At 50.0% G+C, this 24,109-nt stretch overlaps 1 protein-coding gene across 1 annotated transcript in view; it reads right to left on the reverse strand.

Annotated features, from left to right (window-relative positions):
- The window catches only part of EML1 (EMAP like 1), a 98,389-nt gene that overhangs the window by 20,254 nt on the left and 54,026 nt on the right, over positions 1–24,109 (reverse strand). The window contains 6 exon segments of the mRNA XM_036411759.2: positions 1,783–1,852; positions 3,558–3,707; positions 7,019–7,148; positions 9,750–9,806; positions 10,603–10,631; positions 19,719–19,853. Of these exon segments, the coding sequence (XP_036267652.1) occupies positions 1,783–1,852; positions 3,558–3,707; positions 7,019–7,148; positions 9,750–9,806; positions 10,603–10,631; positions 19,719–19,853 (571 nt within the window).

Genomic DNA, 24,109 nt, shown 5'->3' on the forward strand with positions numbered 1-24,109 from the left:
CCTTGACCGGAATCGAACCCGGGACCCTTTAAGCAAGCTGACGCTCTATCCACTGAGCCAAACCGGTTAGGGCTGAATAGCCAATTCTTGGTCACACAGGAGTTGATATTCTAATGTATACATCTGGACGCAACTGAATTTTAAAATAAAAAAATGACAAGGAGAATGGAATTTCGTATAAGGATTAATCTTACAAAGTTCATATTGTTTTGTGTGTGTGTGTGTGTGTGTGTGTGTGTGTGTGTGAATTCATCAAAATCGTCACCACAAAATCATTTTAAGGACTCTGTGGGGCCTGTAAGAGCAAAATAGGCAGTTAATAGTGCACAAATAAAATGCAGAACTGCTATGACTCAGTACAATACCCTCTCAATTGTGTTTCAACGTGGTTTATACTAATTTTTTTCCTCAACAGAGAAAAGCAGCCCAGAACTATGAGCAGATTTGTCGAGAAAAGGCCAGCAGTGCACCCAGCGGACACGGTGGGGCCAGGTGAGTTAGGTTCCAGTGTGGGCTTGTCTCTAGGCAGCTGGGTGCTGCAGGCAGTCACGTGACCTCCCTGGACTTCTCCCTGGAACTCGGAAGGAGAGGCTCAGATAGCCATCCGATCTTCTCTGGATGCAAAGTTCTAATTTCAATGCCAGAAACGAAAATACACGGTCAGCTCACTGGAGGGAGGAACAAACGGTTTACTACTAATTTCAAAGAACTCCTAAGGTCATTTAACATTTAGCAAAAACAGCGACTCTGTTCCATGCATGTGTGTTTACATAATGGTGGTCTGATTTATTGTTCCTGTTACTTCAACTGTAGAATTTCAATAGAAAAGTTAATATTTAAAAGTTGATGCTATTAAAATATTTTCCAAAAAATGGTAACACTTGTGTTTGCTGGAAGTCAATGTTGATTAAAGTGGAAGTATTTCATGTGATAAGTATCAGATCATCTATTGCTCAATAATAAGCTATCCTAAGGCAGGTAACAAAAAAGCTACAAGGAGCCCTAGCCGTTTGCTCAGTGGTAGGTGCATTGGCCTGAGGAATGAAGGGTCTCGGGTTCAATTCCAGTCAAGGGCACATACCTCAGTTGTAGGCTCAATCCTGGGCCCCGGTCAGGGCACATACAGGAGGCAACCAATCCATGTTTCTCTCTGTCTCTCCCTCTGTAAAAAACAGCTACCAATGGAAAAATATCCTCGGGTGAGGATTAACAACAATCACAACAAATAAAAGCTACAAGGAGTTTTGGATAAGATGTGGCAATGACCACAGCCTGCAGTAAGGGAGGAGCTGACAGCCAGTTCTGAATTGTTCTCTGTTGAATTCCACTGGCTCCCCCTCCGCCTGCAGACGCGCTTACAGAACTTCTGCGGAAGCCTGGAGGTCTCTGTGTGTCTCACACAGATGCAGACTCGGCTGAGGTCCTGATTACAGGGATTAAGAGAATGTGCCTGAACACCGGACAGGCAGAAGGCTCACTTTAAACGATGTCATTATGATTTCCACTTTACGCAGTAAATGTGTACAGTACTTGGTATTTTAATGTTTATCATGTATGTCAATATCTTAAGAATTAGTGAATTCGTAGACAAGATTATGCTATTTAAAAACTGGCTGAAATTAAGGTGACTTTAAGGAGTTTTTAAGATTACTGCAGAATTTTTAATTTGCAATGAAGAGTTCTAGTGAGAGATGAGGACATGTTCAGGTGCTCTGTATCTAAGCGTCTTGTTCATCAGCACAAGGTTACGTGATACAAAGAGGAAGAGATGACATAACTCACCTTCCCATCCTTGGACGTGCCCGCGACTTGTCCTGTTGCTATTGTAATCTTATCCGGATGAACTGCTAGGCTATAAAAAAGATACTTATAAAATTCTTACTCTTTAAAGGTGAGCTTTATTTTTTTCCTTGATCAAATATAATCTAGTTGACAATCCTATATACAATAATAAAAGTGTAATATGCAAATAGACCGAATGGTGGAACAACTGGTCAGTAGGGGGGTGGGGCCAGTGAGCAGGCGGCACCAGATCAGCCAAGGTGCATGCCAGCGGGCAGTGGGAGGAGACAGCGATCGGGGGCAGTGGCGATCAGCAGCAGTAGAGGGGTGATCGGGAGAGTGGGGCCAGCTGCCTCTGACTGGCCCACCCGTTGCCTCCTACAGAGGGAGCCCAGACTAAGCAGTCAGCGGGACATCCCTTGAGGGCTCCCAGACTGCGAGAGGGTGCAGGCTGGGTTGAGGGACTGCTTCCTCCCCAAGTGCATGAATTTTCATGCACTGGGCCTCTAGCCTACTCCGACTAATAGCCATGACGTGCACTGCCCACCAGGGGGCAGACACTCAATGGAGGAGCTGCCAAGCTGAAGTGACTTGGCAGCAGCTGTTTTCAGTGACACACCCTGAAATCAGAGAGGAGGGAGCCTGATTCCTCATGGGGCTGTGCGATTCCACCTTCAGATGTTGGTTATGTTGTTGCTGGGGCACTGTCGGATGGAATCTGGCTTACTGCACACTTGCATTTGTGTTCCACACCCTGTACGACAGCAACTTTGCAGAGCGCCCTCTCGCACTCGGGGACCCCTCGGGAAATGTCAGAGCCGGTTTCAGCCTGATCTCCACAGGCCAGGCTGAGGGACCCCACCTGCTGGGAGGACCCTGCTCACTTCACAAACACCCTTTGAGCTAGGCACCACCCAGGTGCGGTCAGCAGGGAGGGACCATGGCAGGTTAGCTCCAGGATGTGCCTGGCTCGTCTCACCCACTCCCGTCCCACTGGCCACCTTCTAATTACTTTCTTTTCAATGTGCATGGAAAGTCACTAGTTCAAATATAAAATATAGAATGCCTAACTTCTTACAGACTCACAGTAAATCATCTGAGCACTCCAATGGCTTTAGACAATTAGCACCTATTTCATTTCATCTTAATTCCTTCATCTCTAGAGAATTTTCAACTCAAGGAAAAAGCATTTTTTTTTTTTTTGCTGGAAAATATCATTTCAATCTCAGAATTACTTAATTAGTAGTCTGCAAGCTTTTAAAAGAAGTCATTTCGAGTATATCAAATAGCAAAGACATCACTGTTTTCAACAGGACTTTTATAACGAACTAGAGACCTAGGACAAATAGATAAGCATAAACCCATTGCTTTACCCATCATCCATCCATCCCTCCAAGATACGCACCCCACCTCCCCAAGGCTGTGAACAAATTATGGGAACAGCTGAGCCAGCCCAAACCACGAGGCAAAGCATTTTACTTTTTATTAAAAAATAGAGACCCAAATTAGAATCTGTCATCATGAGATGTGTTAAGAAGGCTTCTCATCAGGGGTCTGTTAGAGCTATTGGTTCAGGTAAGGGGGCTGGGTAAGACTGGGTTATAAAGATAGAAAACTACAGAGGTGCCTTAGAGAGCCAGGGAGCCAGCTAATAAATGGACAGCACAGAACACGAAATGCTTCTCTCAGGCCCCTTCTCTTTGGTGCTGTCCAGACATGGAGCCTTTTCCGCTAACAGCCCACACGGGTGCCCCTGCCTCGGCGTGGGGACTCACCACTTGACATCGTCGTTGTGGCCGGCGTAGTGCCTCTGCAGCTGCTCCTCCACGTTGTACAGCACCACCACGGACGCGATGAAGTACACCGTCTCGCCCGTCGGGAGCAGGTACAGGTTGTTCCGACAGTCCCGGCCCCTGTACCCGTAGCTTCGCGTGTGTCAAGAGAAAACATGTTTTCTTCCCAAGAGCTGACAAAGACTAGCTTTATGTAATAGGCAGACCATTCTCCATGGCTATTACCATCCATTTCACAACGTTAAATACTGTTAGGTTGCAAACGGGGAGGAATGCATCTCCCTCCCTAAACAGGAAGGCAATGAAGTTGGAAATGGCCATTGGCTTAATGTGAATACTTTTTAACAATATGAAGATTTGGTTTTATTTTAAGAATGTTTTATATATGTGTATATATATGTATATATATATTTAAAATTTTTATTTTTTAATTTTATTGATTTCGGAAAGGGAGAGAGAGATAGAGACATCAATAATGAGAAAGAATCATGATCAGCTGCCTCCTGCATGCCCTACACTGGGGATCAAGGCCACACCCAGGCATGCGCCCTGACCAGGAATCAAACTGTGACCTCCTGGTCGATGCTCAACCACCCAGCCACACCGGCCAGGCAAAACTATGTATTATATTTTGAAAGCTGAATTATTTAAGCTTGATCAAAAGTGGTAACTTATCGCTTTACTCACTGAAGGTAACTGGATCAGACATTCGTATGGTCACCGGCTGATGAACTCTCTCTGACTCAGCTTATTAACCCGGCTCTGGGAGGTGACAGCCGGGCACATTTTTATGCTGAGCCGCTGGGATTTTACGTGGATGCCTGTCTTCTCTGCACCTTGTCTCCCTTTAAACTGGGCCAAACTGGTGTTTTCACAGGCTGACGACCTGACCTCCTGCCTCTGGAATGAAAGCCACCTGAAGCTGCAGACACTGATCTCACAGGAAAGCCAGAACACGGGGCACCACAGTTCGCCTCTGGTCCCTTCCCGCTGCCTCGCTTGCATAACGTCTATCTCCATTATCACACCTGCTCAGACCTGCTGGGCCGGCGCCCGGCCCATGGGGGTTCACGTTCCCTCGGGCACCTCTGCTCCTTAGTGGTGAGGGCCTGGCGCAGGGAAACAGAACCAGGAGGAGCAGCAGGGCCAGCGGAGCCTGCCCTCATCCTCGTCTCCCTGTCACTGCCGTCCGGAGACACAAACCTCCAGTGGGGACCTGCCATGGCCATCGCTCTGGGTTAATGGGAGAGAAGGCCTGGTTCTAGAATCATGACCGGGAAATTAATCAAATTTCTCTCCTAGTTTTGTGTCTTCTGTAGCTTGTATGAAAAACAAGATACACCTGAAAATGGTGAGACTCAATCCTACCCCAAGAAAAAACATGGAGCTTTGAAAATTCCTTATGTTTTAGAGCAGTGGTCGGCAAACTCATTAGTCAGCAGAGCCAAATATCAGCAGGACGACGATTGAAATTTCTTAGGAGAGCCAAATTTTTTAAACTTAAACTTCTTCTAACACCACTTCTTCAAAATAGACTCACCCAGGCCGTGGTACCTTGTGGAAGAGCCATACTCAAGGGGCCAAAGAGCCACATGTGGCTCGCGAGCCGCAGTTTGCCGACCATGGTTTTAGAGTATTAAAAAAAAAGTTGAGATGCTGATAATGGGCTTTAACATACAACAGTTATTAAGTCAATTATGGGCTTGTTTCTAATTGTAACCTTGGAGCTCTATCTTTATAAAAGTACTCGTAAAAGGTGCAAACCACCCACACACACGCACAAATAAAAAGTAAAATATTTAGGTCCTTCCTCCAACCACTCCCTGCTGCTTAGGCTAATCACCACTGAGATTTTGGCATGAATGCTTCCAAACCTTGAAAACTATTTTGCCAGCAAAACATGTGAACTTGGATGTGAAATAAACTAACCTGGAAAAAAACAGCATGGCACTCACTGGGGTCAAATTCCACTGTTTTATATTTTCTACAATATAGACAGGGAGTAGGCTGAGCAAATGCGATTTTCCAATAATGCTTTCTAGATCTGGTTTAGCCAATTTGACAATTACTGACTTTAAAAACTCCAATTCCATGAGCCAAAATAGATCGAAAAACAGGGGCAGGGAAATGCTTATGACATCTGAATCTGAAAAATAAAAAATATATTTTGGAGGGAGAAATTTAGGGACAGATGCTAATTCTGAAAACATTCTAAAGTAGGGGTGTCGAACTCAATCAGAGAAGGGGCCAAAATCTAAAATCCAGCCTAAATCGCGGGCCGAATGGTTTACTGAACAGTCATAAACTGTCATTGTGATGGAAAGGCAGCGGAGTGCAGTGATGACAGCGCGGTGCGGGCCACATTGCAAGGCCTGGCGGGACGGATTTGGCCCGCGGGCCTTGTGTTTGACACATGTGTTCTAAAGCATGTGATTCCATTACTTCAAATACAGTGGCAATTCTCGTAAGCGAAACGGCAGCAGCAACCGTTTAAAACTGCTTATATAACCTGTGCTTAGGGCTTTGCATTCAACCGGAAATCAATCAGTAGCTCTTTAAGGGAAAGCAGGATTTCTGCTTTGTCTTAAAATCCGCATGGGCTGAAAGGTAGCCTCTGCAGGCTTCCTCTAAAGCATAAAAAAAGTAAAGTAAAAGAAAATAAAGTAAAAAAGTAAAATAAAGTAAAACAAAATGTCAACATTTAATTCAGCCTTCCTCAGGCCCTCAGTGTCTCCCCTGGGAGCTCCCTCACTTTCCAAATCTCACCCCACGAAGGCTGGGCAGCAGCTCTGTTTCAGGGACGGTAGCCATGTAGCCTCGATTTGGGGTGGGGGAGAGGATTTTGTAGTGTTTAGGGGGTGTCATTGCTGTGCCACGTGGGTTCCGTTTAGGACTGGGTGTTCGCGGACAGCAGCCCTTCAGCGAGGCTGTGTTTGCCTGCAGTCAGGCTCTGCGGGGGCCGAGTCCTTCTGGGCTGGGGGAAGGAGTACCCGTCCTTCCTTCAGCGCTCTCATTTTCATTAGAATCCTAATCTTTACCCACTGAGATTATTTCTCCTAAATTCGCTTTGCAAGGCGTTTTTAAACTAACTTTATTCTGTCAGAAAAATTAAAATACAGGCCAGAAACTGGTGATGCATTTTCCCACAACTGCCCGAGGAAGCATTCAACCGTATGACATTTTTTAAATACTCTCCCTTCAGGAAGACGATGGGTATGTATCTGAGTGAGGACCACAAATATTAGCCTCAGGAAGGACAAGCTGGCGTCCTTCATCATGGCTAGCTCTGATGGGACGACTTTTCTCGTCTGCGGGTGCTGACTTACGGCCAATCTTGTTAAATTAATGTTGAGAGAATTTTTTTTTAAAGAAGCTTAAGAGACATTAAGCTTTAAGAGTTTCCACCGTTAAGCATCAAGCCCAAAGCAAAGGGACGAGGATACACCCACTCCAGCTTGAGCCTCTTGGTCGGAAGGTCCACCTTGGCTTCCAGGTTGTAGGACTCCACCTGGTCCCGGGGCATGTACATGGTGACCGGGCGGCCGCGCAGGAACATCTTCACGTAGCCCTCCTCTGCGAGAAGAACAGACGGTGAGAGGTCCCTGCACGCCGCACCCCTTCTCTAGCTCTCAACGCAGAGCGAAGCCTCGGCTCCTCCCTGTCACTCCAACAAATGTCTCATTTCCCCTTGTCCTCTTCTGGCATTCTGCTCACTCAAGCACATGGAGTATATAAGAGGCTGTGAAAAGCAGGCAAGAACTGGATTCCATTATTTTTTCACGAGAGATTTTAGTGCTTACATTGCTTTATCATCGGGAGGGGAGAGAATGGCACTCCTCCCATAGTATAACTAACACGAGAAATCCACGGAAACTTTTTGAGCTCAATGTGTATGTGATTTCCACATGGAGAGTCATAGCTATCCTTCAATGTTTAAGTTGACTGGTTACAGTATCTCCACGTGTCTCTTACGCTGGACAATGCCGTCCCCGTAAGGAACCTCAAGGAGCAAGTACAGGCTCGGATGCGTGCAAAAAGAGAAATGCTCCAAGAAAAGCTAGACATGGAAAACCAGCGAGCAAAAGGCCCATCAGAGAGGGAAGCTGGGAAGAAAAACTTTCCGGAGCAAACACTTTCACAATAAAATGAATTGGTGAGACCAGAGGAAGTTCTGGCGCGCAATGGGTTCCCATTCAGCGCTCACTGGGCTCGGATGAAAGACTGCGGGTCAAAGGACCAGCGGAGAGGCACTTAAGTCGGGAGTGGGACCAGGGAGATCTGTGGTAACCCCACAGAAGCCATCCGCAGGAGGAGGGTGCTGAGCAAACAGGAAGTCATTCCAGTACCGCAGGTGCCGCAGTCACACGTTAGTTTGTCAGTCTTAGTCCCAAGGGTGTCAAACAACGCCGCATGCAATGCCGCCCAGCGGCACGAGGCCAGCTCCACGGTGCCGGGTGCGTGCCCCAGGCCTGACGCATGCACATGACACACTCCTCACTCTGCGTGTGCAGCAGGGTCTGAGGTCAGAGCAGCACGCGCTCATCACGCACAGGGTGCTGCCGCCGCCGGGCTGTGGCTCCTGCTGGGATGCTTCACTGGGCTCCGTCCTCCCGATGCACTGGGACCAGCCCGCCTGAGAACCCCACTGCAGCCTCCCCTATTGGTCCCCCAGGCCAGTGGTCGGCAAACTTTGGCTTGAGAATGTGGCTTGGGAACCGCGGTTTGCCACTCTGTTTACTAATGAGTTTGCCAACCACTGCCCTAGGCCGTCTCACATTCTGAGGCCAAACCCATGAAGGCCCAACCTGGACTCCACTGAGTCTCTGCCCCAAATCCTTCACTTGTCTTTGACCTGCTGGATGCAAAGGTCTAACTGTCCGGCCAAAACCGGTTTGGCTCAGTGGATAGAACGTCAGTCTGCGGAATGAAAGGTCCCGGGTTTCGATTCCCGTCAGGGGCATGTACTTTGGTTGCGGGTACATCCCCAGTAGGGGGTGTGCAAGAGGCAGCTGATCGATGATTCTCTCTCATCGGTGTTTCTAACTCTATCCCTTTCTCTTCCTCTCTGTAAAACATCAATACAATATATTAAAAAAAAAAAAAAAAAAAAAGGTCTAACTGCCTGGCCATGACCACCTATATGGGTTCTTCTCTCTGGCCAGCTGCGTTTCCTGGCCACCCACACATGTGTCCTGCTCTGGACCCCCAACAGGCTCTTCTCCTGGCCTCAACTCTCTCCTTTCCTTACTCCCTCGCCAACGTCTGAGCTCATCAGACTGCAAGGTTCCTTGAAGAACCGAAAGCACCCGGCAGGCTGATGCTGCATAGAGAGGGGTCGCATGACAGAGCTTCACGCTAACCCAGCCGAGTCCACCCGTTCTCCTGTGAGCGAGGAGGCGGACTGCAGGCGAGGGGCCGCGAGAACACAGCGCTGCTTCCGCAGCACGCAGAGCCTGTATTTAATCGCTGTATCTACTTGTGTATCCTGGAGGAGGTGCTGCTTACCGAGGCTTCAGACCGAGGTTTACTTCCTGCACGAATCGCAGCTACTGTCTGTGCCCCAGGAAAAGCACTGGTCTTGGCGTGGTTTTGTCCTACATCTAACGCCCACCGCGGCAGGGAAGCAAGGCTTTTCAGGCATGTTAGGGTGACAGCGCACAGCCACCACACCCAGCGGCGCCGGGCAGGCCAGCAGGGGTGCAGGGCCAGCTCACACAGTGGGGCCAGCTCACACAGTGGGCCAGCTCACACAGTGGGGCCAGCTCACACAGTGGGGCCATCTCACACAGTGGGCCAGCTCACACAGTGGGGCCAGCTCACACAGTGGGGCCATCTCACACAGTGGGGCCAGCTCACACAGTGGGGCCAGCTCACACAGTGGGGCCAGCTCACACAGTGGGGCCATCTCACACAGTGGGCGCCCAGGCCTTGTCCTATAGCTCTCTCAAGGCTTATCCAGATTTTTTGGGGAAAGTTCCCGTAATCAGCCAGTAACCGACCAAGACCCAAATGACAGCTCCTCAGTAAAACGCTCAGGGGCTCAACTTCCAGCCACGTGTGTGCGTCGCAGAAACGCTGTCACACGGGAGAGGGTCTGCTGGGCGCAGGAGGAGTGTTCTGGAGCCAGGGCCACAGCTTGGCTCGGAGAGCTATGGGGGCAGGCGGGCGGCCTACCTTGGCAGTGCGTCACCCGGCGCTTCCCTTGGGATTTCGGAGACAGAGACAGAAGGGCTGGATAGAGAGACGGGGGGTACTGCAGGGGGCCTGCCGCCTGGGCCAGTGCTCACTAGCTCTCAGTGGGAGAGACTCCTTCCCTCCCCCCGAGAAAACCCTGGACACATCTGAGGGACTCAGACAGGGAAGCCTACTCTGCAGGATCTCCCACTCCCTGAAACATGGCAGCACCGGCTGGCACGCCCGGAGCTCTGACTTCTGTGCTTCAGTTCCAGGTGGAAAACATGGGGAAGGCAAAAACGAAATCCAGACTCCAGTGGATCTACCCCATGATTCACGTGTCACTTTTTCTGTATTTTAAACACACATTTAAATAAGGTCAATGCCCTATAAATAGCGTGTACCTTATTATGAAATGTGTTTAAAAAGACCTAGGAGAGGTCCACAGGAGCTGTTTGTTTGCAGGTGAGGAACCCGAGGCCGGAGGAGGAAGAAAAGCTCCCTGTGGACAAGTTACAGCTTGGTGTGCGGGAGCCGCTCCTTCCAGGAAACGCACACGCTGATGCCGGCCCCCGAGAGCGGGAAGGCAGAGGCGGCGGGTCTGAGGACCCCAGTGCCCTGCGCTGCCCGCGGCATCTTCCTCCTCCTGGTGGACGTATCGGAAACCAGCTCTTAAAGGGGCCAGCAAAGGTTTAGTCTGTATGATCTGAGCGGTGGGCCCCCCGAGACCAGCCAACGTCAGCCTCGCCACACAGACACCCAAGTTCTGGTGTCACAGCGTCCCTGACCGGCTGTCGCTGAGCTGTGCCCGGCCCCAGGGCAGTGAGGGCACCGGCAGGGACAGCAGACTTACCCGCGCTGAAGACGGGCTCCTTGGGTTTGCTGTGGAGAAAAGAAAAGCAGAGTTTAAAGGGAGGCTGACCCCAGGCCCCTAGACCCCACGTGGCCAGCTGGCATGTCACCTGCATGTTGCATGAAGGTACGTGTGAACGAGGAAAACAGAACCACGCAACTAACAAGGAGCAAGTAGGAGCAAGTGTTTTCCAAACCAGGGCCGGAGGCTGCAATCCCACTTCCTCCGGAAGCGGTGCTCCTGCTGAGCGGTGAGGCTGGAGAGGAAACCTGGCTCAGTGAGGCGGGCCGGCCCCGCTCAGGGTGTCTGCTTTCCTCCCGTGCCCTTCGCCCTTCGGAATGGCCCTGAAAGAGCTGTCTAAAGCGAGCGGGCTCCTGGGCGAGGGGTGTGGTGAGGAGTTTCAGAGCCCGATTCCACAGGGAGGCCCCGGGGAGGGAGACGGGGCGGGAGGGGGGCAGGAGGAAAGAACAGTGAGGATTGGGCAGCACGTCATCGGAGATGTGGGACCCCACTGTGGACGTCTGCCAGGCTGAGGCCATCCCGTGACTGCACCCGGGAAGCAATCCCCCAAAGCCTTCGAGGCCGGGCCACAGAGGACAGAGGCCCCTCTGGGCAAGCTCCCGGAGGGGCGAGTCCCCGCGAGGAGTCCGTGGAGGCCGGGAGCCGGAGCCGGCGCCTGCGGGGCAGCGGAAGGGAGCTCAGGCCAGGCAGGCAGGGCACCCGTGCTGACCCCGAGCCGGTACGTGAGCCCATGTCAGTCAGGCGGCGGCATCCAAGCGTCCTCCCTGGCCGTCAGCTCCCCCCCTCCCCCAACATCCCACTTTTGGGTGCAGAACCAGACACCCACCCATAAGGCCTCGAGGAGTGTGAGCCCGAGGAGGAATATGAGCTCCCTGATCTGTGTGTCCCTGAGCAGGTATCACCCTCGTGACTTTTCTCCTTAATTTTAAGCTTGAAACACCAGCCGCGGAACTGCCCTCGCCCGCGATGTAGTGAGTAATGTCCTGGATTTCTGGGAGCTGCGTGTGGTCTCGGGGCGAGGGGCCTGCTGATGCTGCCGGCTGTCTGCACTCTGCTCATGTGCTTTCAGGGCCCGTTACAGGGTCAGCTTCCTGACCTTGACCTCTGGCACTGAAAACTCCTCACTGCACGCACACCCATGAGGAAAAGCCCCGTCTGACCTTGGCCTAAAGGCCCTGAGCCACCTACTGACGGACCGTTACACTCTGCCCACGTCACTGAGTCCAGCCACGCCGCCACGCCGCTCTCACGTGCCAGGAGCCCCGGGTCAGGCTCTGCCACAGCTGCCCGTCAGGTGGCCAGTGCCTCGGCCAGCCCCAGGCAGAGCGGGGTCTGTGCCGCTCCACCTGCAGGCACCTCAGGCCCTGCTCCCGAGCCCCCCAGCCCATCGTCCTCATTTTCCTCTAACACCCTATTCGCCAAGCCATCCGCTTTGCCTTTCCTGCCAGGAGGTAAGTGCAGGGGGCGGAGTCTCAGTGCTGCCCCTGCTGCGTTCAGGCCAGGAAGCTGTGACCTCTGGAGTCGCAGGGACTTCCTCTCCACTGTCCCTCCTCAGACTCCAGCAGCCTGTGGGGCTGGGACCGGGTCAGGGCAGGGGTCGAGGTGGTGCTAGGCCCCTGGGGTGGGCTTGACTCCAATCTGCCTGCACCCCGGGCCCTCTCCGGGCTGCCCATCCCTCCCCTGAGGACCAGGCCACACTCAGCTTTCCAGCCTCGGAGCCTCCAGGCACTGCTCAGCACCAAGGCTCCCTCTGCCTGCATCTCCGCCCAACACAGGCAGCCTTCCCGTGACCCTGGTTGGGTTAAAACAGCTCCATTTCATGACTTATCACCTGTAAAAACTTCAGCCCGCAGCGCTCATTCCCTGCTCCTTTTCCAAAGACTGCACCCGATGCCATAAAATCCCTGCTGGAAGTCAAAGCATTATCCTCCGCAAACGAAGGTTCTTTACAGAAACAGCCCCCACTGGCTAGAAATAGGGCCACTGAGGATCCATCTATTAAAAAGGCGTAGAAGGCACTGGACACCTTATTGGGGACAAAAACTGCTGCTTCGTAGACATTTCCCCCACTGCTTCCAGCGCGCCACGTGGGCGGAGTGTGGATGGTGGAGTCAGCTGACCTGTGCTCCAGCCGGGAGAGCCACTTCCCTCCGGGCCTTCATTTCCTCCGTCTACAAAGCGATGAGTCTACAAAGCGATGAAACCGCCGAGGGGCATTGTCAGAATCAGCTGAGTCATGTGACCGAGGGCCCCATGCGTGGCGGTGGTTACTATCGCCTTCCTCTTCCTCCTGACTTCGCCGACACCAATATACACCTTTCTGGGCTCTTTACCTAACAGCCTCAAAACCAAAGCAATGTACGAATATGAGCATTTACTATTTTAACATTTATAAAAGGATAAATGGCCCCGGGGCCCTGAAGAATGAAACAATCTCTAAAGTTAAAAAAAAAGAAAAAGAAAAAGAAAAAAAAAAGCCAAACTTGAATCACTTAATTTCAGTGCAAAATGTTTCAGAATCTAAAATGTAGTGTTAAAAGCATCTGCCCATAGGTGGCGCTGTTTACACACTTCTTAAATGGTTTTAAATTACGTAAACAGATTAAATGGCGAATATTTATTGAGCAGCTACTATGGGCCAGGCCCTGTGCAAAGTGCTAGAGATGCAAGAATAGTAGTAAGTGATGCAGCTTCTGCCTCTCAGAGCCCCGGAGAGCCTCGATGTAGGTGTGGGTGTGGGGAGTGGGGAAGGGGTTCCAGTTCCGGACAGAGTGAATGGGTGGCTCCAAAGCCATCTGACCGGCCCCTGGCTCGGCCCCGAGGGCCAGAGCAGCTTCCCAGCGGAAGGGGCACCCTGCTGGGACCGGAAGGACAAGCCGGAGCTCCTTCATAGATCCCGACGCCCTTTCCAGTTGCACGTGTCACCAGTGTCTGTTGAGAGAATGAATCTCTGTGAGCAAATCTTTTCATTTACCACCACACCTTGCGCTGTGTTCTGCACATAGTAGGTGCTCAGTAAGCTAGGCAGTGCCCTGGAACTGAAATGATAAGGTGACAGAAATGTCCAGAACTTCTGATTCCTCTCTTTCCCCGTGGGGGCAGAGGAGTGAGGGCTGAAACAGGAGTTAGAAGATTCCAAAATGTCCCAACGAGGAGAGGGGCCTCAAGACTGGGGAGTGGAGCTAGCCAAGGGGTGCACAGGGCAGCACCCCCTCTTTGGGAGAGAACAGTAGTAACTGCAGCTACCATTTACCGAGGGCCAGCAGCAGCTAGCTCCATGCTAAGGGTTCCACACCCAGGATCGTATCAATCCTTACGACTGGCCCGGGAGGCAGTGCTGCTGTGGCTGGCGCTGAGGGAAAAAGCTGAGACAGTGAGGATTCTGTCCAGGGTCCCGCAGGAAGTGGCCGGGCTGGGCGTGACCCTGGGCTACGGCGGTGTCGCCTGTCCGTTTCACCTGTTCTGTTCTATTGACTGGGGTGAAAAGATACACTCAGCAGATGTTGACTGAATCCCTACTATGTGCCCGGCAGTGTTCTGGAGGGTGGGCTGGTCAAACTGGGTTAGAAAAACCTTGTTGGCAACTGAGTGTGAAACTACAGCGCATTTGCCTAAGAAAATGATGACCCAGATCTAAAATAACGCTGGAAGAGTATATTTACTGACACAGAGACCTAGGCATAGGGCAAACAAAAAAGAGGGCTCTAAGCATATGCTGAAGAGTATAATTTTTGTCAAAATTATATGCTACACCCCAGAAACAAAACCAGATGGAAATGTAATAAAATGTTAAGTGATGGGTCCTTCTTAAGTGGGTGAGATTATAGGTAATTTCCATTTCCTCTTTTTTTTTTTTTTTTTTTTTTTTAACATCTGGGTTTCCTAAAACACAAGTTACTTATGAAATAAATAAGTTTCCTCAAAAACAAACCCCCCCCCCCACACACACACAAAGCAGACCCCCAAAAACAAAAACAAAACAATTGAAAAACAAACAAAAAAGCTTGCTGGGGAAAAGGGAGAGCTGGTGTTGAGAGGCGTGGCTCTCGGGGCACAGGGATTGGCTGGAAGCCTTGGTGGGGACTGGGAGTGAGGCTGCGCTGTCAGTGATGCTAAAGCACAGATCTCAGGGCCTCCGCGTGTCACTCAGGATGGAGCTCAGAGGGCCCAGCCTAGTGGCCTGGACCTTCCAGTCTGGCTATCACGGCCGGGACAGGTGCACAGGCTGTGCAGGCAAAAGGGCATATAGGGGACCACTTCCACATGTAGATATTTTTGTTATTATTTAAATGTGTTTTTTTTTTAATGAGTTTTAGAGAGAGAAGAAAGGAAAGAGAGAAACATCTATGTGAGAGCAAAACATCGATCAGCTGCCTCCTACACGCTCCCTCCTGGGGATCGAGCCAGAAACCCAGGGCAGGTGCCCTGACCCGGAATTGAACTGGCAACCATGCTGTGTAGGGACAACGCCCAACCAACTGAGCCACACCAGGCAGGGCAATATCTTCATTATTTTGAAGTTCGTTTTTTTTTTCATATATGTTGGCTCCAAAGAAGAACAGCTTATATGTTTGTTACAACAAGGTTTCTAGCAGATGGTTGAAACATTTCTTAAAATCAAGCCATTAGAATAGCTTTTTGATGGAAACAAAGTATTTTTTTAAGTTGCTACATCTCATTCCCAGTAGAAATATAAAGAGGGAACCAGTTTTATAATTGAAACAATTTATCAGTCTAATATCTAACATAAATTGTGCATTCTAAATAGTAACTTCTTCTGTCTGAAATAAAATACTTTAAAAAAAAATCCTATTGGATTGATATACTGGCTACATTAGATAGTCCAGGTTGTTCATAAGGATGTTACTGTCAATTCCCTATTTAAATTTAATAAGCACTTCACTGTGACATGAGTAGGGATTGTTAGTATTTATTGCCATCAATAATATATAAAGAAAATATTACATTGCTATATACTGCTATTGTTTTTCTGGAAGTTTTGTCAGTGCCAAGATTAAGTGCTACTAAACTTTTGTGGCTTGTTACTGCCAAGTATTATAAAAACGTTAACCATCCTATATAATAAAAGCCTAATATGCTAAGTGTCTGGCCGTCTGTTCATCCAATCAAAGTGTAATATACTAATGATATGCTAAGGCCTCTCAACTGCTTGCTATGATGTGCACCGACCACCTGGGGGCAGATGCTCCAATCGGTAGGTTGCTGCTGGGGTCCTGCCCATCAGTACTGAGCAAGATGGGTCAGACACGCCCGGGAGCCCTCCCATGTCTCTCCCTGACCCCGATCCTGCACTGGTGGGCTCCCTCGGCCTGTGCTCTCTCGCAGTCTGAGTGCACGAAATTCTAGTTCTAAGATAAAAGTCTACAATGTCACATGGAACGTTGTCAAATCCAGTGCCCATTTCCCAAGAGAATGAGAAACAGGAATAAGAAGACAAACACTATCACAAATCATAGAGTGTCTGTGAAAGCAAAATGGAACGATTTTAAAATGAATTACATCTTAGAAAATGTGAATGTTGAGATCTCAAGAACACTATGATTTTAGGTTCAACAGTAAGATTTGCACAATTGATATGGGTCTGCTTTTGACTTGCTGTGTTCATTGTTATTGAGAATTATATACACTTGATGTGCAAAAAAGCTTCCTTTTTCTCAAGTAAAAGGAGTCTTTTTCTAATTTTGCAAAAGTGTCACACGTGCTGACGACAGCTTGCATACGGCGTGTGGAGACCGTGAGCTTTACAGTAACTGACCAGTGACTGATGCCAGCTGAAGCAGCGCCAGTTTGTCCTAGAGATCCGGGCAGACCCAGATTCTCCTTCTGAGAGCATCACCTCAGCCCCCTGCATTCTGACGAGCGTCCTGAATCATCAGACCCACAGACCAGCTCATCTCCCCTCACCTTTCCCGCCCTCGTTTTTTTTTTAAAAATATATTTTATTGATTTTCTTACAGAAAGGAAGGGAGAGAGATAGAAAGCTAGAAACATCGATGAGAGAGAAACATTGAACAGCTGCCTCTTGCACACCCCCTACGGGGGATGTGCCCGCAACCAACGTACATGCCCCTGACAGGAATCGAACCTGGGACCTTTCAGTCCGCAGACTGACGCTCTATCCACTGAGCCAAACTGGTTTCAGCCCGCCCCGTTTTTTTTTTGTTTTTTTTTAAATATACAGTCTTCCAGCTGCCCCAGTGTTGAGGATCAGGCTAAAGCCAGTCTGAATTTTGAGCATTTAGTATATGTGACCTATTTTCTTTTGCTTCATTTTCTGTTGTCAAAGCCTGGCTTAAAGGACTGGCACCCTAAGCCCAATGTCAAGGCATCTTGGTTTCTTTTTTTTTTTTTTTTAAGTTCACCTTATGTCACTCTTCCCAACCTCTGACAACCATCAGCTTGTTCTCTCTATGGGTCTGTTTCTGTTTTGTTATTCATTTTCATGTTTGTTTTGTTTTGTTTGTGTGTGTGTGTGTTTTTTTTTAATTATTATTTTTTTTTAGATGCCAAATATAAGTGAAATCATACAGTATTTGTCTTTCTTGGTCTGATGTAGTTCCCTGAACACAGACCGGCTCATTCTAATGTGACATTAATGGCCTCAGGAACCGCGAGGATTTACCACACTCGATTCCCACCTAACCACTCGGATTTCGTGGTCTCCTGCCCATCACTCACTAATATTTGCCCGCGGTTCTGGGATGAGGTCTCACTTTTGAAAAGGATGTCCTGTTTTTGCCCTAACTGGTTTGGCTCAGTGGATAAAGCATCGGCCAGCAGACTGAAGGTCCCAGATTTGATTCCGGTCAGGGGCATGTACGTTGGTTGCAGGCACATCCCCAGTAGGTGTGCAGGAAGCAGCTGATCGATGTTTCTCTCTCATTGATGTTTCTAACTCTCTGTCTCCCTTCCTCTCTAAAAAAATCAATAAAATGTATATATTAAAAAAAAGAATGTCCTGTTTGGTTCCTGCCGGCAGCAGACATAAGGAAAGGGCACGGGCTCTGGAGGGAAGGAAGGGTCTGGGTTGGTAGGTCAGCGCTGCCGCTCACCGTCTCCAGGCCTTGGCGCCTGCCTCTGTGAAGCAGGTATTTTATATCCAATGCCCCTGAGTCGCACACATTTATAAGAAACAGGAGAACACCCAGCCCGGGGCATGACCCTCCGAGCACAGTGTCCCCCTGGCAGCCGCTCCAGTGCGACCTACGTGGAGTGGAGGTGCTACCGGGACGGAATTATCTTTAAATGGACACATTCGGTTGCTTACATTATTTTGAGAACATGACTAGTAAATCCACTAAGACCCTCATTTCCAAATGAAAATGTCTTACTGTGGCCTTTATTTTTTTTGGGGAAAAAAAAAATCCCTTTTAAAATACCTTTTATGGAAATGTTTACCCAGCATATTCACCAAAGCCATAGGATTTAAAAGATAGATCCGATCTGGAGTTTGCACAATACAGACTCCTTTTGGAAAGTCTTAATAAAATGCAGATGTGCAGAGAAGGGGCCAAGGTTTCCACAGATGCCAAACCCGGACCTTTCAAGGCAATGTGCGAGCTCCCCACCGTCCCCCCCAACTCAGAGGCGCCCGCAGGCCACTGAGCGCGCTGGACTCGCCTCGGTCGCCATTGTGACCACTTGGCCTCATTTCCAGGGTGTTATCACCCAATTAACATAATCTCTGGTAAGAAGCACTAATAGTCTTCCTGAGAAGCAGAACCCGTGTCGGTCGTTTGGAGAGACTGTTAATCGGCCATGAACTTGACCTACTGAGGATGTGAGAAGTGCCTGCTTCTCTTCCGCAGAAGCTCTCAGAGATGAGACGGGAACGGGGGAAGCTGCCCTTACAGGCCTGCATCAGACGGATTTACACACTCGGGCTTTTACAGACTGTGGGCTGGAGCTCACAGCTTGATGACTAAGCTTTTTCCTTACATGAGCACTTGCGAAAACAAAGAGTTTTTTGCCTCTGAAGCTGAAATTCCTCCCTAAACCTTGCTCAACGGAGAGAATAAAAATAAAGCACCACAGGCCCGGAGCAGCCTGGCCCGAAACAGCTCGATCCTCACCTGCCCCTGCCCCACGGCTGCCTCTCAGACATGGCTGGAAACTTTTGCGGGAACTTGAGGGTCTGCTGAATCAAGTGATGAAGGCTTATATCTGGATGTGTTGAGTTAGTATAGTGCTGGGGTGTTGACCTGTGAGTGCCTTGGGTGGGGCCTGGATGAGGCTGGTTGACCTATTTGGAAATGTCTTTTGTGTGAAGTGTATCGTTGGGCATGTGGAGGTATTATTGATATGAGAAAATGCTAAGTAACAGATTTGCTATCTGAAAAGGGATTTACTATCGGGGAAAGGGAGGGAGGAAGAGACTGAACATAAACTGTGCACCAATGGATGAGGATGAGGGGGCAGAGGGTGGGGTGGGAACCTGGTGGAGGGGGGAAGAAACGAGGAACCTTTGTAATAATATGAACAATAAAGATTGATTAAAAAAAAAAAAAAGCGCCATGTTTAAGAAGGCAGATCCAAGGACATTAAGCCAATAAACACAGAGAAAGGGGTCTCATCTATAAGATACATTCTTCAACATGAAGAGCCATTAACATGCCCAAAATGAGCTCTCACTCGCAAAATGCTTCTATTCGTTTCATAGATATTTGTCCTAATCCGTTATACACTAACCTCAAAGGAAAATTCGAAATGAGGAGTAATCATATTTCCTGAAACCAGTCAATAAAACAAATCAGACTGCTTCCGGCCTTAGTCTTGCAGATGGTTTCAGTATTGCAGACGGTTCCTGACAAATCATAAAAGTTCAACTTTCACCCCCCCGACCGGAGACAATACTGCTCTCACACCACCTCTCAGGGTGCGCTACAGGCACAGAGCGGACCAGCCCCCCAGTTCCATGAGCTGTGGTAACAGCTTCTCAGGAATTCCCACCCGGACAGGAACTGCCGGGGCCGTGACCTCGGGAGAGGCCTCGGCGCCCTCGAGGGCCCTGGCCCGGGTGCTGGCAGGGGTCCCTGCTCCTCTCGGGGGAGACAGGCACCAGCGGGCGGCCGTACCTTTCGCTGTTCTTCTTGCCGCTGGAGGAGCTGCTGGTGGAGCCCGTGCGGTTGCGGTTGCCTTTGGAGTCCCCGTAGCTTTCCCTCCGGCTGCCGGGGGACACGCGTTCCGAAGAGCTGGTCCTCTTGATGGTGCTGAGGGGAGGGGAGGGGACAGTGAGAGCCTCGCCGGGCCTTCTTCACGGCCCAGTGTGAAAAAACGCGCCCAGGACACCCGTCCCCACGTGGGTGTGCGAGGGACAGGTCGCTCCCCACGCCCTGACCGTAGAGAACGTGGCCTGGACTCTGCCTCTGCTCCGTGTTTTGTGACCTTGGCAATGAGAGGCGTTCACAGGCACAGAGGACACGGAGAGGAAGAACACACAGCACAGGGGAGGGACCTCCAGGGCGTGACGGGGCCACCTGTCCGGGAGCAGCTTCAGATCAGCCCGGGTGCTCAACTCCCGACTCTGCCCCGGGGCCCTGCGGGCACGGTGCAGTCCTCCTCCCTTGATGACATCCTTCCGTGAGGCACCTCAGCATGTTTCTAAAAATCGCACCGTGTACCAGGGTTTGAGAACCCACTCGCTCTCTGCGTGAGCAAACAGAGCTAAAACGAGCCCAGCACGGGTCTGAGTGCTCCCCGTGGGCCCTGCTGGGGCGGAGGAAGCTCTGAGGGCGCAGCCGGCACCTCCCGCAGAGCACGGGGAATTTTTAGGACGCGCAATTTGGGGACAAGGAAATTACAGATCTTAGGGAGAGCATGACATTTCTGAGACGTGGGGGTTGACATCTTAAAATTACAGAAGCCTTTGTGCTTCAAGTTGAAGACCTTTCAATGAGGAAAAGCACAAGCTGATGTGACGTCAGGGGCCCTTCCGTGCCAATCATCCCGTGGGAGGCCCTAGGCCCCGGGAGGCAGGGAGGCAGCCTCCGCAGGGCCTGTGGGAGTTCACGGCAAGTTCACGGCAATTTATAGGGGGGTGGGGGCGGGGAGAAATGGTGATGGAAGGAGACCTGACTTGGGGTGGTGAGACCCAGTATGATATACAGGCGACGATTTATAGAATCGCACACCTGAAGCCTATGGAGCCGTGTTCGCCAAAGCCACCTCAATAAATTCAACACAAACAAAGCAAGAGACCGGCAGCACCGGGGGCCGCCGGGCAGGGTGGCGGCAGAGCCCCCTGATCGCTGGCTGTCGCTGCTGTACGGCTGCGTCTCTCAGCGGCGAGGGGACAGGCTGGCTCCCTGCAAGCCCGCATGGCAGCACTGATGAGCCGGGGGCCTTGACCTTGGACAGGTTCCTGAACTCTAGTCTCAGCTTCCTCACTCAAAAGAGTAAAACAAAAAATTCAACCTCTCCATGGGATGAAATGCCCTGGAAAATGCCTGGAGAACAGATGCTCATTGGGCAAATCTGAGCTTCAAATCCCTGCCCTCCGCCCCTGTCACAGATGGCTCTTCTGATTTGCAAAGCGGAGAGAGTGGTGACGGCCCCTAAGGTCCCTCCCAGTTCAAATGGTCCCTGAGGAGCCTTGGAACAAAGACGGTGCTGGGGGGAAATAAGTAAATAAAGGCTTGCATAAAAACACCCTCAAAGAGCTGAAACCCCGATTTTCTGGTAACTGGGAGCGTTAACGGGGATATTAATGATGGAAACCCGAGCGGCAGCAACAGGTGACACACACTGAGTGGCCAGATGATGATGATTTCTGAACGCATAACAATCTGGCCACTCAGTGTACCTGTGTCTCCAATGGGAACCAGAAGTATTCTAGGCTTTTGTTGGGGATCAACCACCTATTCGCCCTGAGCTTTCTATCAGCCAGTGCAAAGGGGAAAACTGATCAGGTGCACGATTTGTAGTATCATTGACATCAAGAGAAGTACCCTGAGTGGCCAGATTATGATGCGTTCAGAGATCATCATAATCTGTGTATATTAAGGACCCTGCCTTTTACCTGTCACCTGATTCAAACCTCACAAAGCCCCTGCAGAAGCATCACCACCCCATTTCACAGGTGAGGGGACGGATTCGGGCACAGAGCCTTCACCCCCTACTCTCTCCCCCGAGCCCTGCAGTCCATGAGAGCCTGGCACAGGGGCCGAGGACCTGCTGAGCTACATCACCTGAGACCTGATGAACGGGAGGCACTGGCGAAGATCTCTCAGCTACCGTCCAACAGGGAGCTGAGCCCGGCCGGTGTGCTCAGTGGTTGAGTGTTGGCCTACAAACCAGGAGGTTCAATTCCCAGTCAGGGCACATGCTGGGTTACGGGCTCGATCCCCCTCAGGGGGTGTGAAGGAGGCAACCATTCAATGATTCTCTCTCATCATTGATGTTTCTATCACTCTCTGCAATCTATCCATCCATCCATCCATCCATGCATCCATCCATGCATCCATCCATCCATCCATCTATCCACATTTAAAAAGGGAGCTGAGGTTACTGGGAGGCAGCCAGGGTTACCAAGAACAGCTGAGTGGCCCTCCCCTGGGTGGTATCTACTCAGTTTGCCTACACTGAGGAGACTCACAGACCCGTTTAATCTATGCAGAGGGGTGCAGAAACAAAGCGGAATAAACGTGAGTGCCATGATCAGGGCTGGAGAGAGCTCGGTGAGCTTCCATAAATCGCAGAACTCACACCACACGCTGGAATGGAAAAACACGCGGTTTGCATATACAGACGTGGCTATAATCCACCACAACTCTTTCTGAGTACTTGAACTTCACACTTATGCATTAAAATGTCAGCTTTTATGTTTTTAACCTACCACTGTTGTATGCATGGGAGAAACAAGACATTTCCTTGCGAGAGCCAAGAGCTCTTAGGAATGCAAGGATTTACACGGACCCAGAGTGAACGACAGAAAATAAAGCTGGAAGACAGGACATTTGCAGGAACCGGGGCAGCCAGAGGGAGTGATCCTGTGTCCTCACTAGGAGGCGCCTCTGTGAGCAGCCGGCTGTGCTCCCTCCGGACAGAGAGTGGGAAGAAGGCCCTTTATTCCCAGAGGCGCAGGGGTGCTGGCCTGAGGCACAGGCATCTTTTCAGTGCCTACGACATGGAAAGGCTTTCTGGTGCGGAGATACGCAGATGCCATCCTTTCTTCCTTTTCCAATATAAACACCGAAGTTCTGAAAAGATAACAGCTCTCCGGACGTTTTTGCCAACTTAATGAAATTTCCGCCAGGGAAGTTGGTGACCAGAAAAAAAGTGGCAATCTTTTTTCTTAAGATCAGATAACCCTAAACATAACAAGCTATCATTATGTCTTTATGTATGTGTGACTCGGATCTGGGAACTGGTTTTACAAACTTTTGCAAAATGACCCACATTTTTCCCAGCAGAAAAACCAGAATCTAACAGGTAGCTATCATGCAAGCCCAGAGATTCTCTGTCCGTGTCATGGCGGCCTCAGCACTAACCCTGGATTAACAGGATCATCCACTCAGCAAACCTTTACCAGGCACCGGCCTTATCCTGGCGCCATGCTGGGCACTGGGGAGTCTGCGTGGGGCCATAGCATGGCTTTTGTCCTATAAAGTCTGAGCAATGCCCTCATCGGTTTGGCTTAGTGGACAGAGCGTTGGCCTGCAGACAGAAGGGTCCTGGGTTCAATTCCGAACAAGGGCACATGCTTGGGTTGTGGGCTTGAATCAATAAAAAACACATTTTAAAAAATGCCAAACAAAAGAAAAAAAAAAAAAAAAAAAAAGCCTGAGCTAAAGCTGACTGTCTGAGGTCACTCCTCCAATGATTAAGAACAGCTCTATTGCCGAAGCTGGTGTGGCTCAGTGGTAGAGCGTCGGTCTGTGGACTGAAAGGTCCCAGGTTTGATTCCGGTCAAGGGCATGTTCATTGGTTGCGGCCACATCCCCTGTAGGGGGTGTGCAAGAGGCAGCTGGTCGATGTTTCTCTCTCATCGACGTTTCTAGCTCTCTATCTCTCTCCCTTCCTCTCTGTAAAAAATCAATAAAATATATTAAAAAAAAAGAATAAGAACAGCTCTCTCTCTCACTGTCAAGACATAACTTTGTGGCGAAAATCAAGTGGTTTTCTAAGAAGCCTGGTGGTCTTGCCCTAGCCGGTTTAGCTCTGTGGATAGAGCATCGGCTTGTGGATTGGAAGACCCTGGGTTTGATTCAGGACAAGGGCACGTGCCTCGGTTGCAGGCTCAATCCCTGACCCAGGTTGGGTTGCATGCGGCAGGCAACCAATCGATGATGTCTCACATCGATGTTTCTCTCTCTGTCTCTCGCTCTTCCTCCCACTGTCTCTTAAAAAAAAAAAAATCAATGCAAAAATATCCTCTGGTAAGGATTAACGATGACAACTACAGCAAAAAGAAGGCTGGTGTTCTCGGAGACTCAACAGATCAAAGGAAGTGTGTGGGGGTTTTCTG

This window comes from Pipistrellus kuhlii, unplaced genomic scaffold (genome assembly GCF_014108245.1).
Source record: "Pipistrellus kuhlii isolate mPipKuh1 unplaced genomic scaffold, mPipKuh1.p scaffold_m20_p_41, whole genome shotgun sequence".
NCBI lineage: Eukaryota > Metazoa > Chordata > Mammalia > Chiroptera > Vespertilionidae > Pipistrellus > Pipistrellus kuhlii.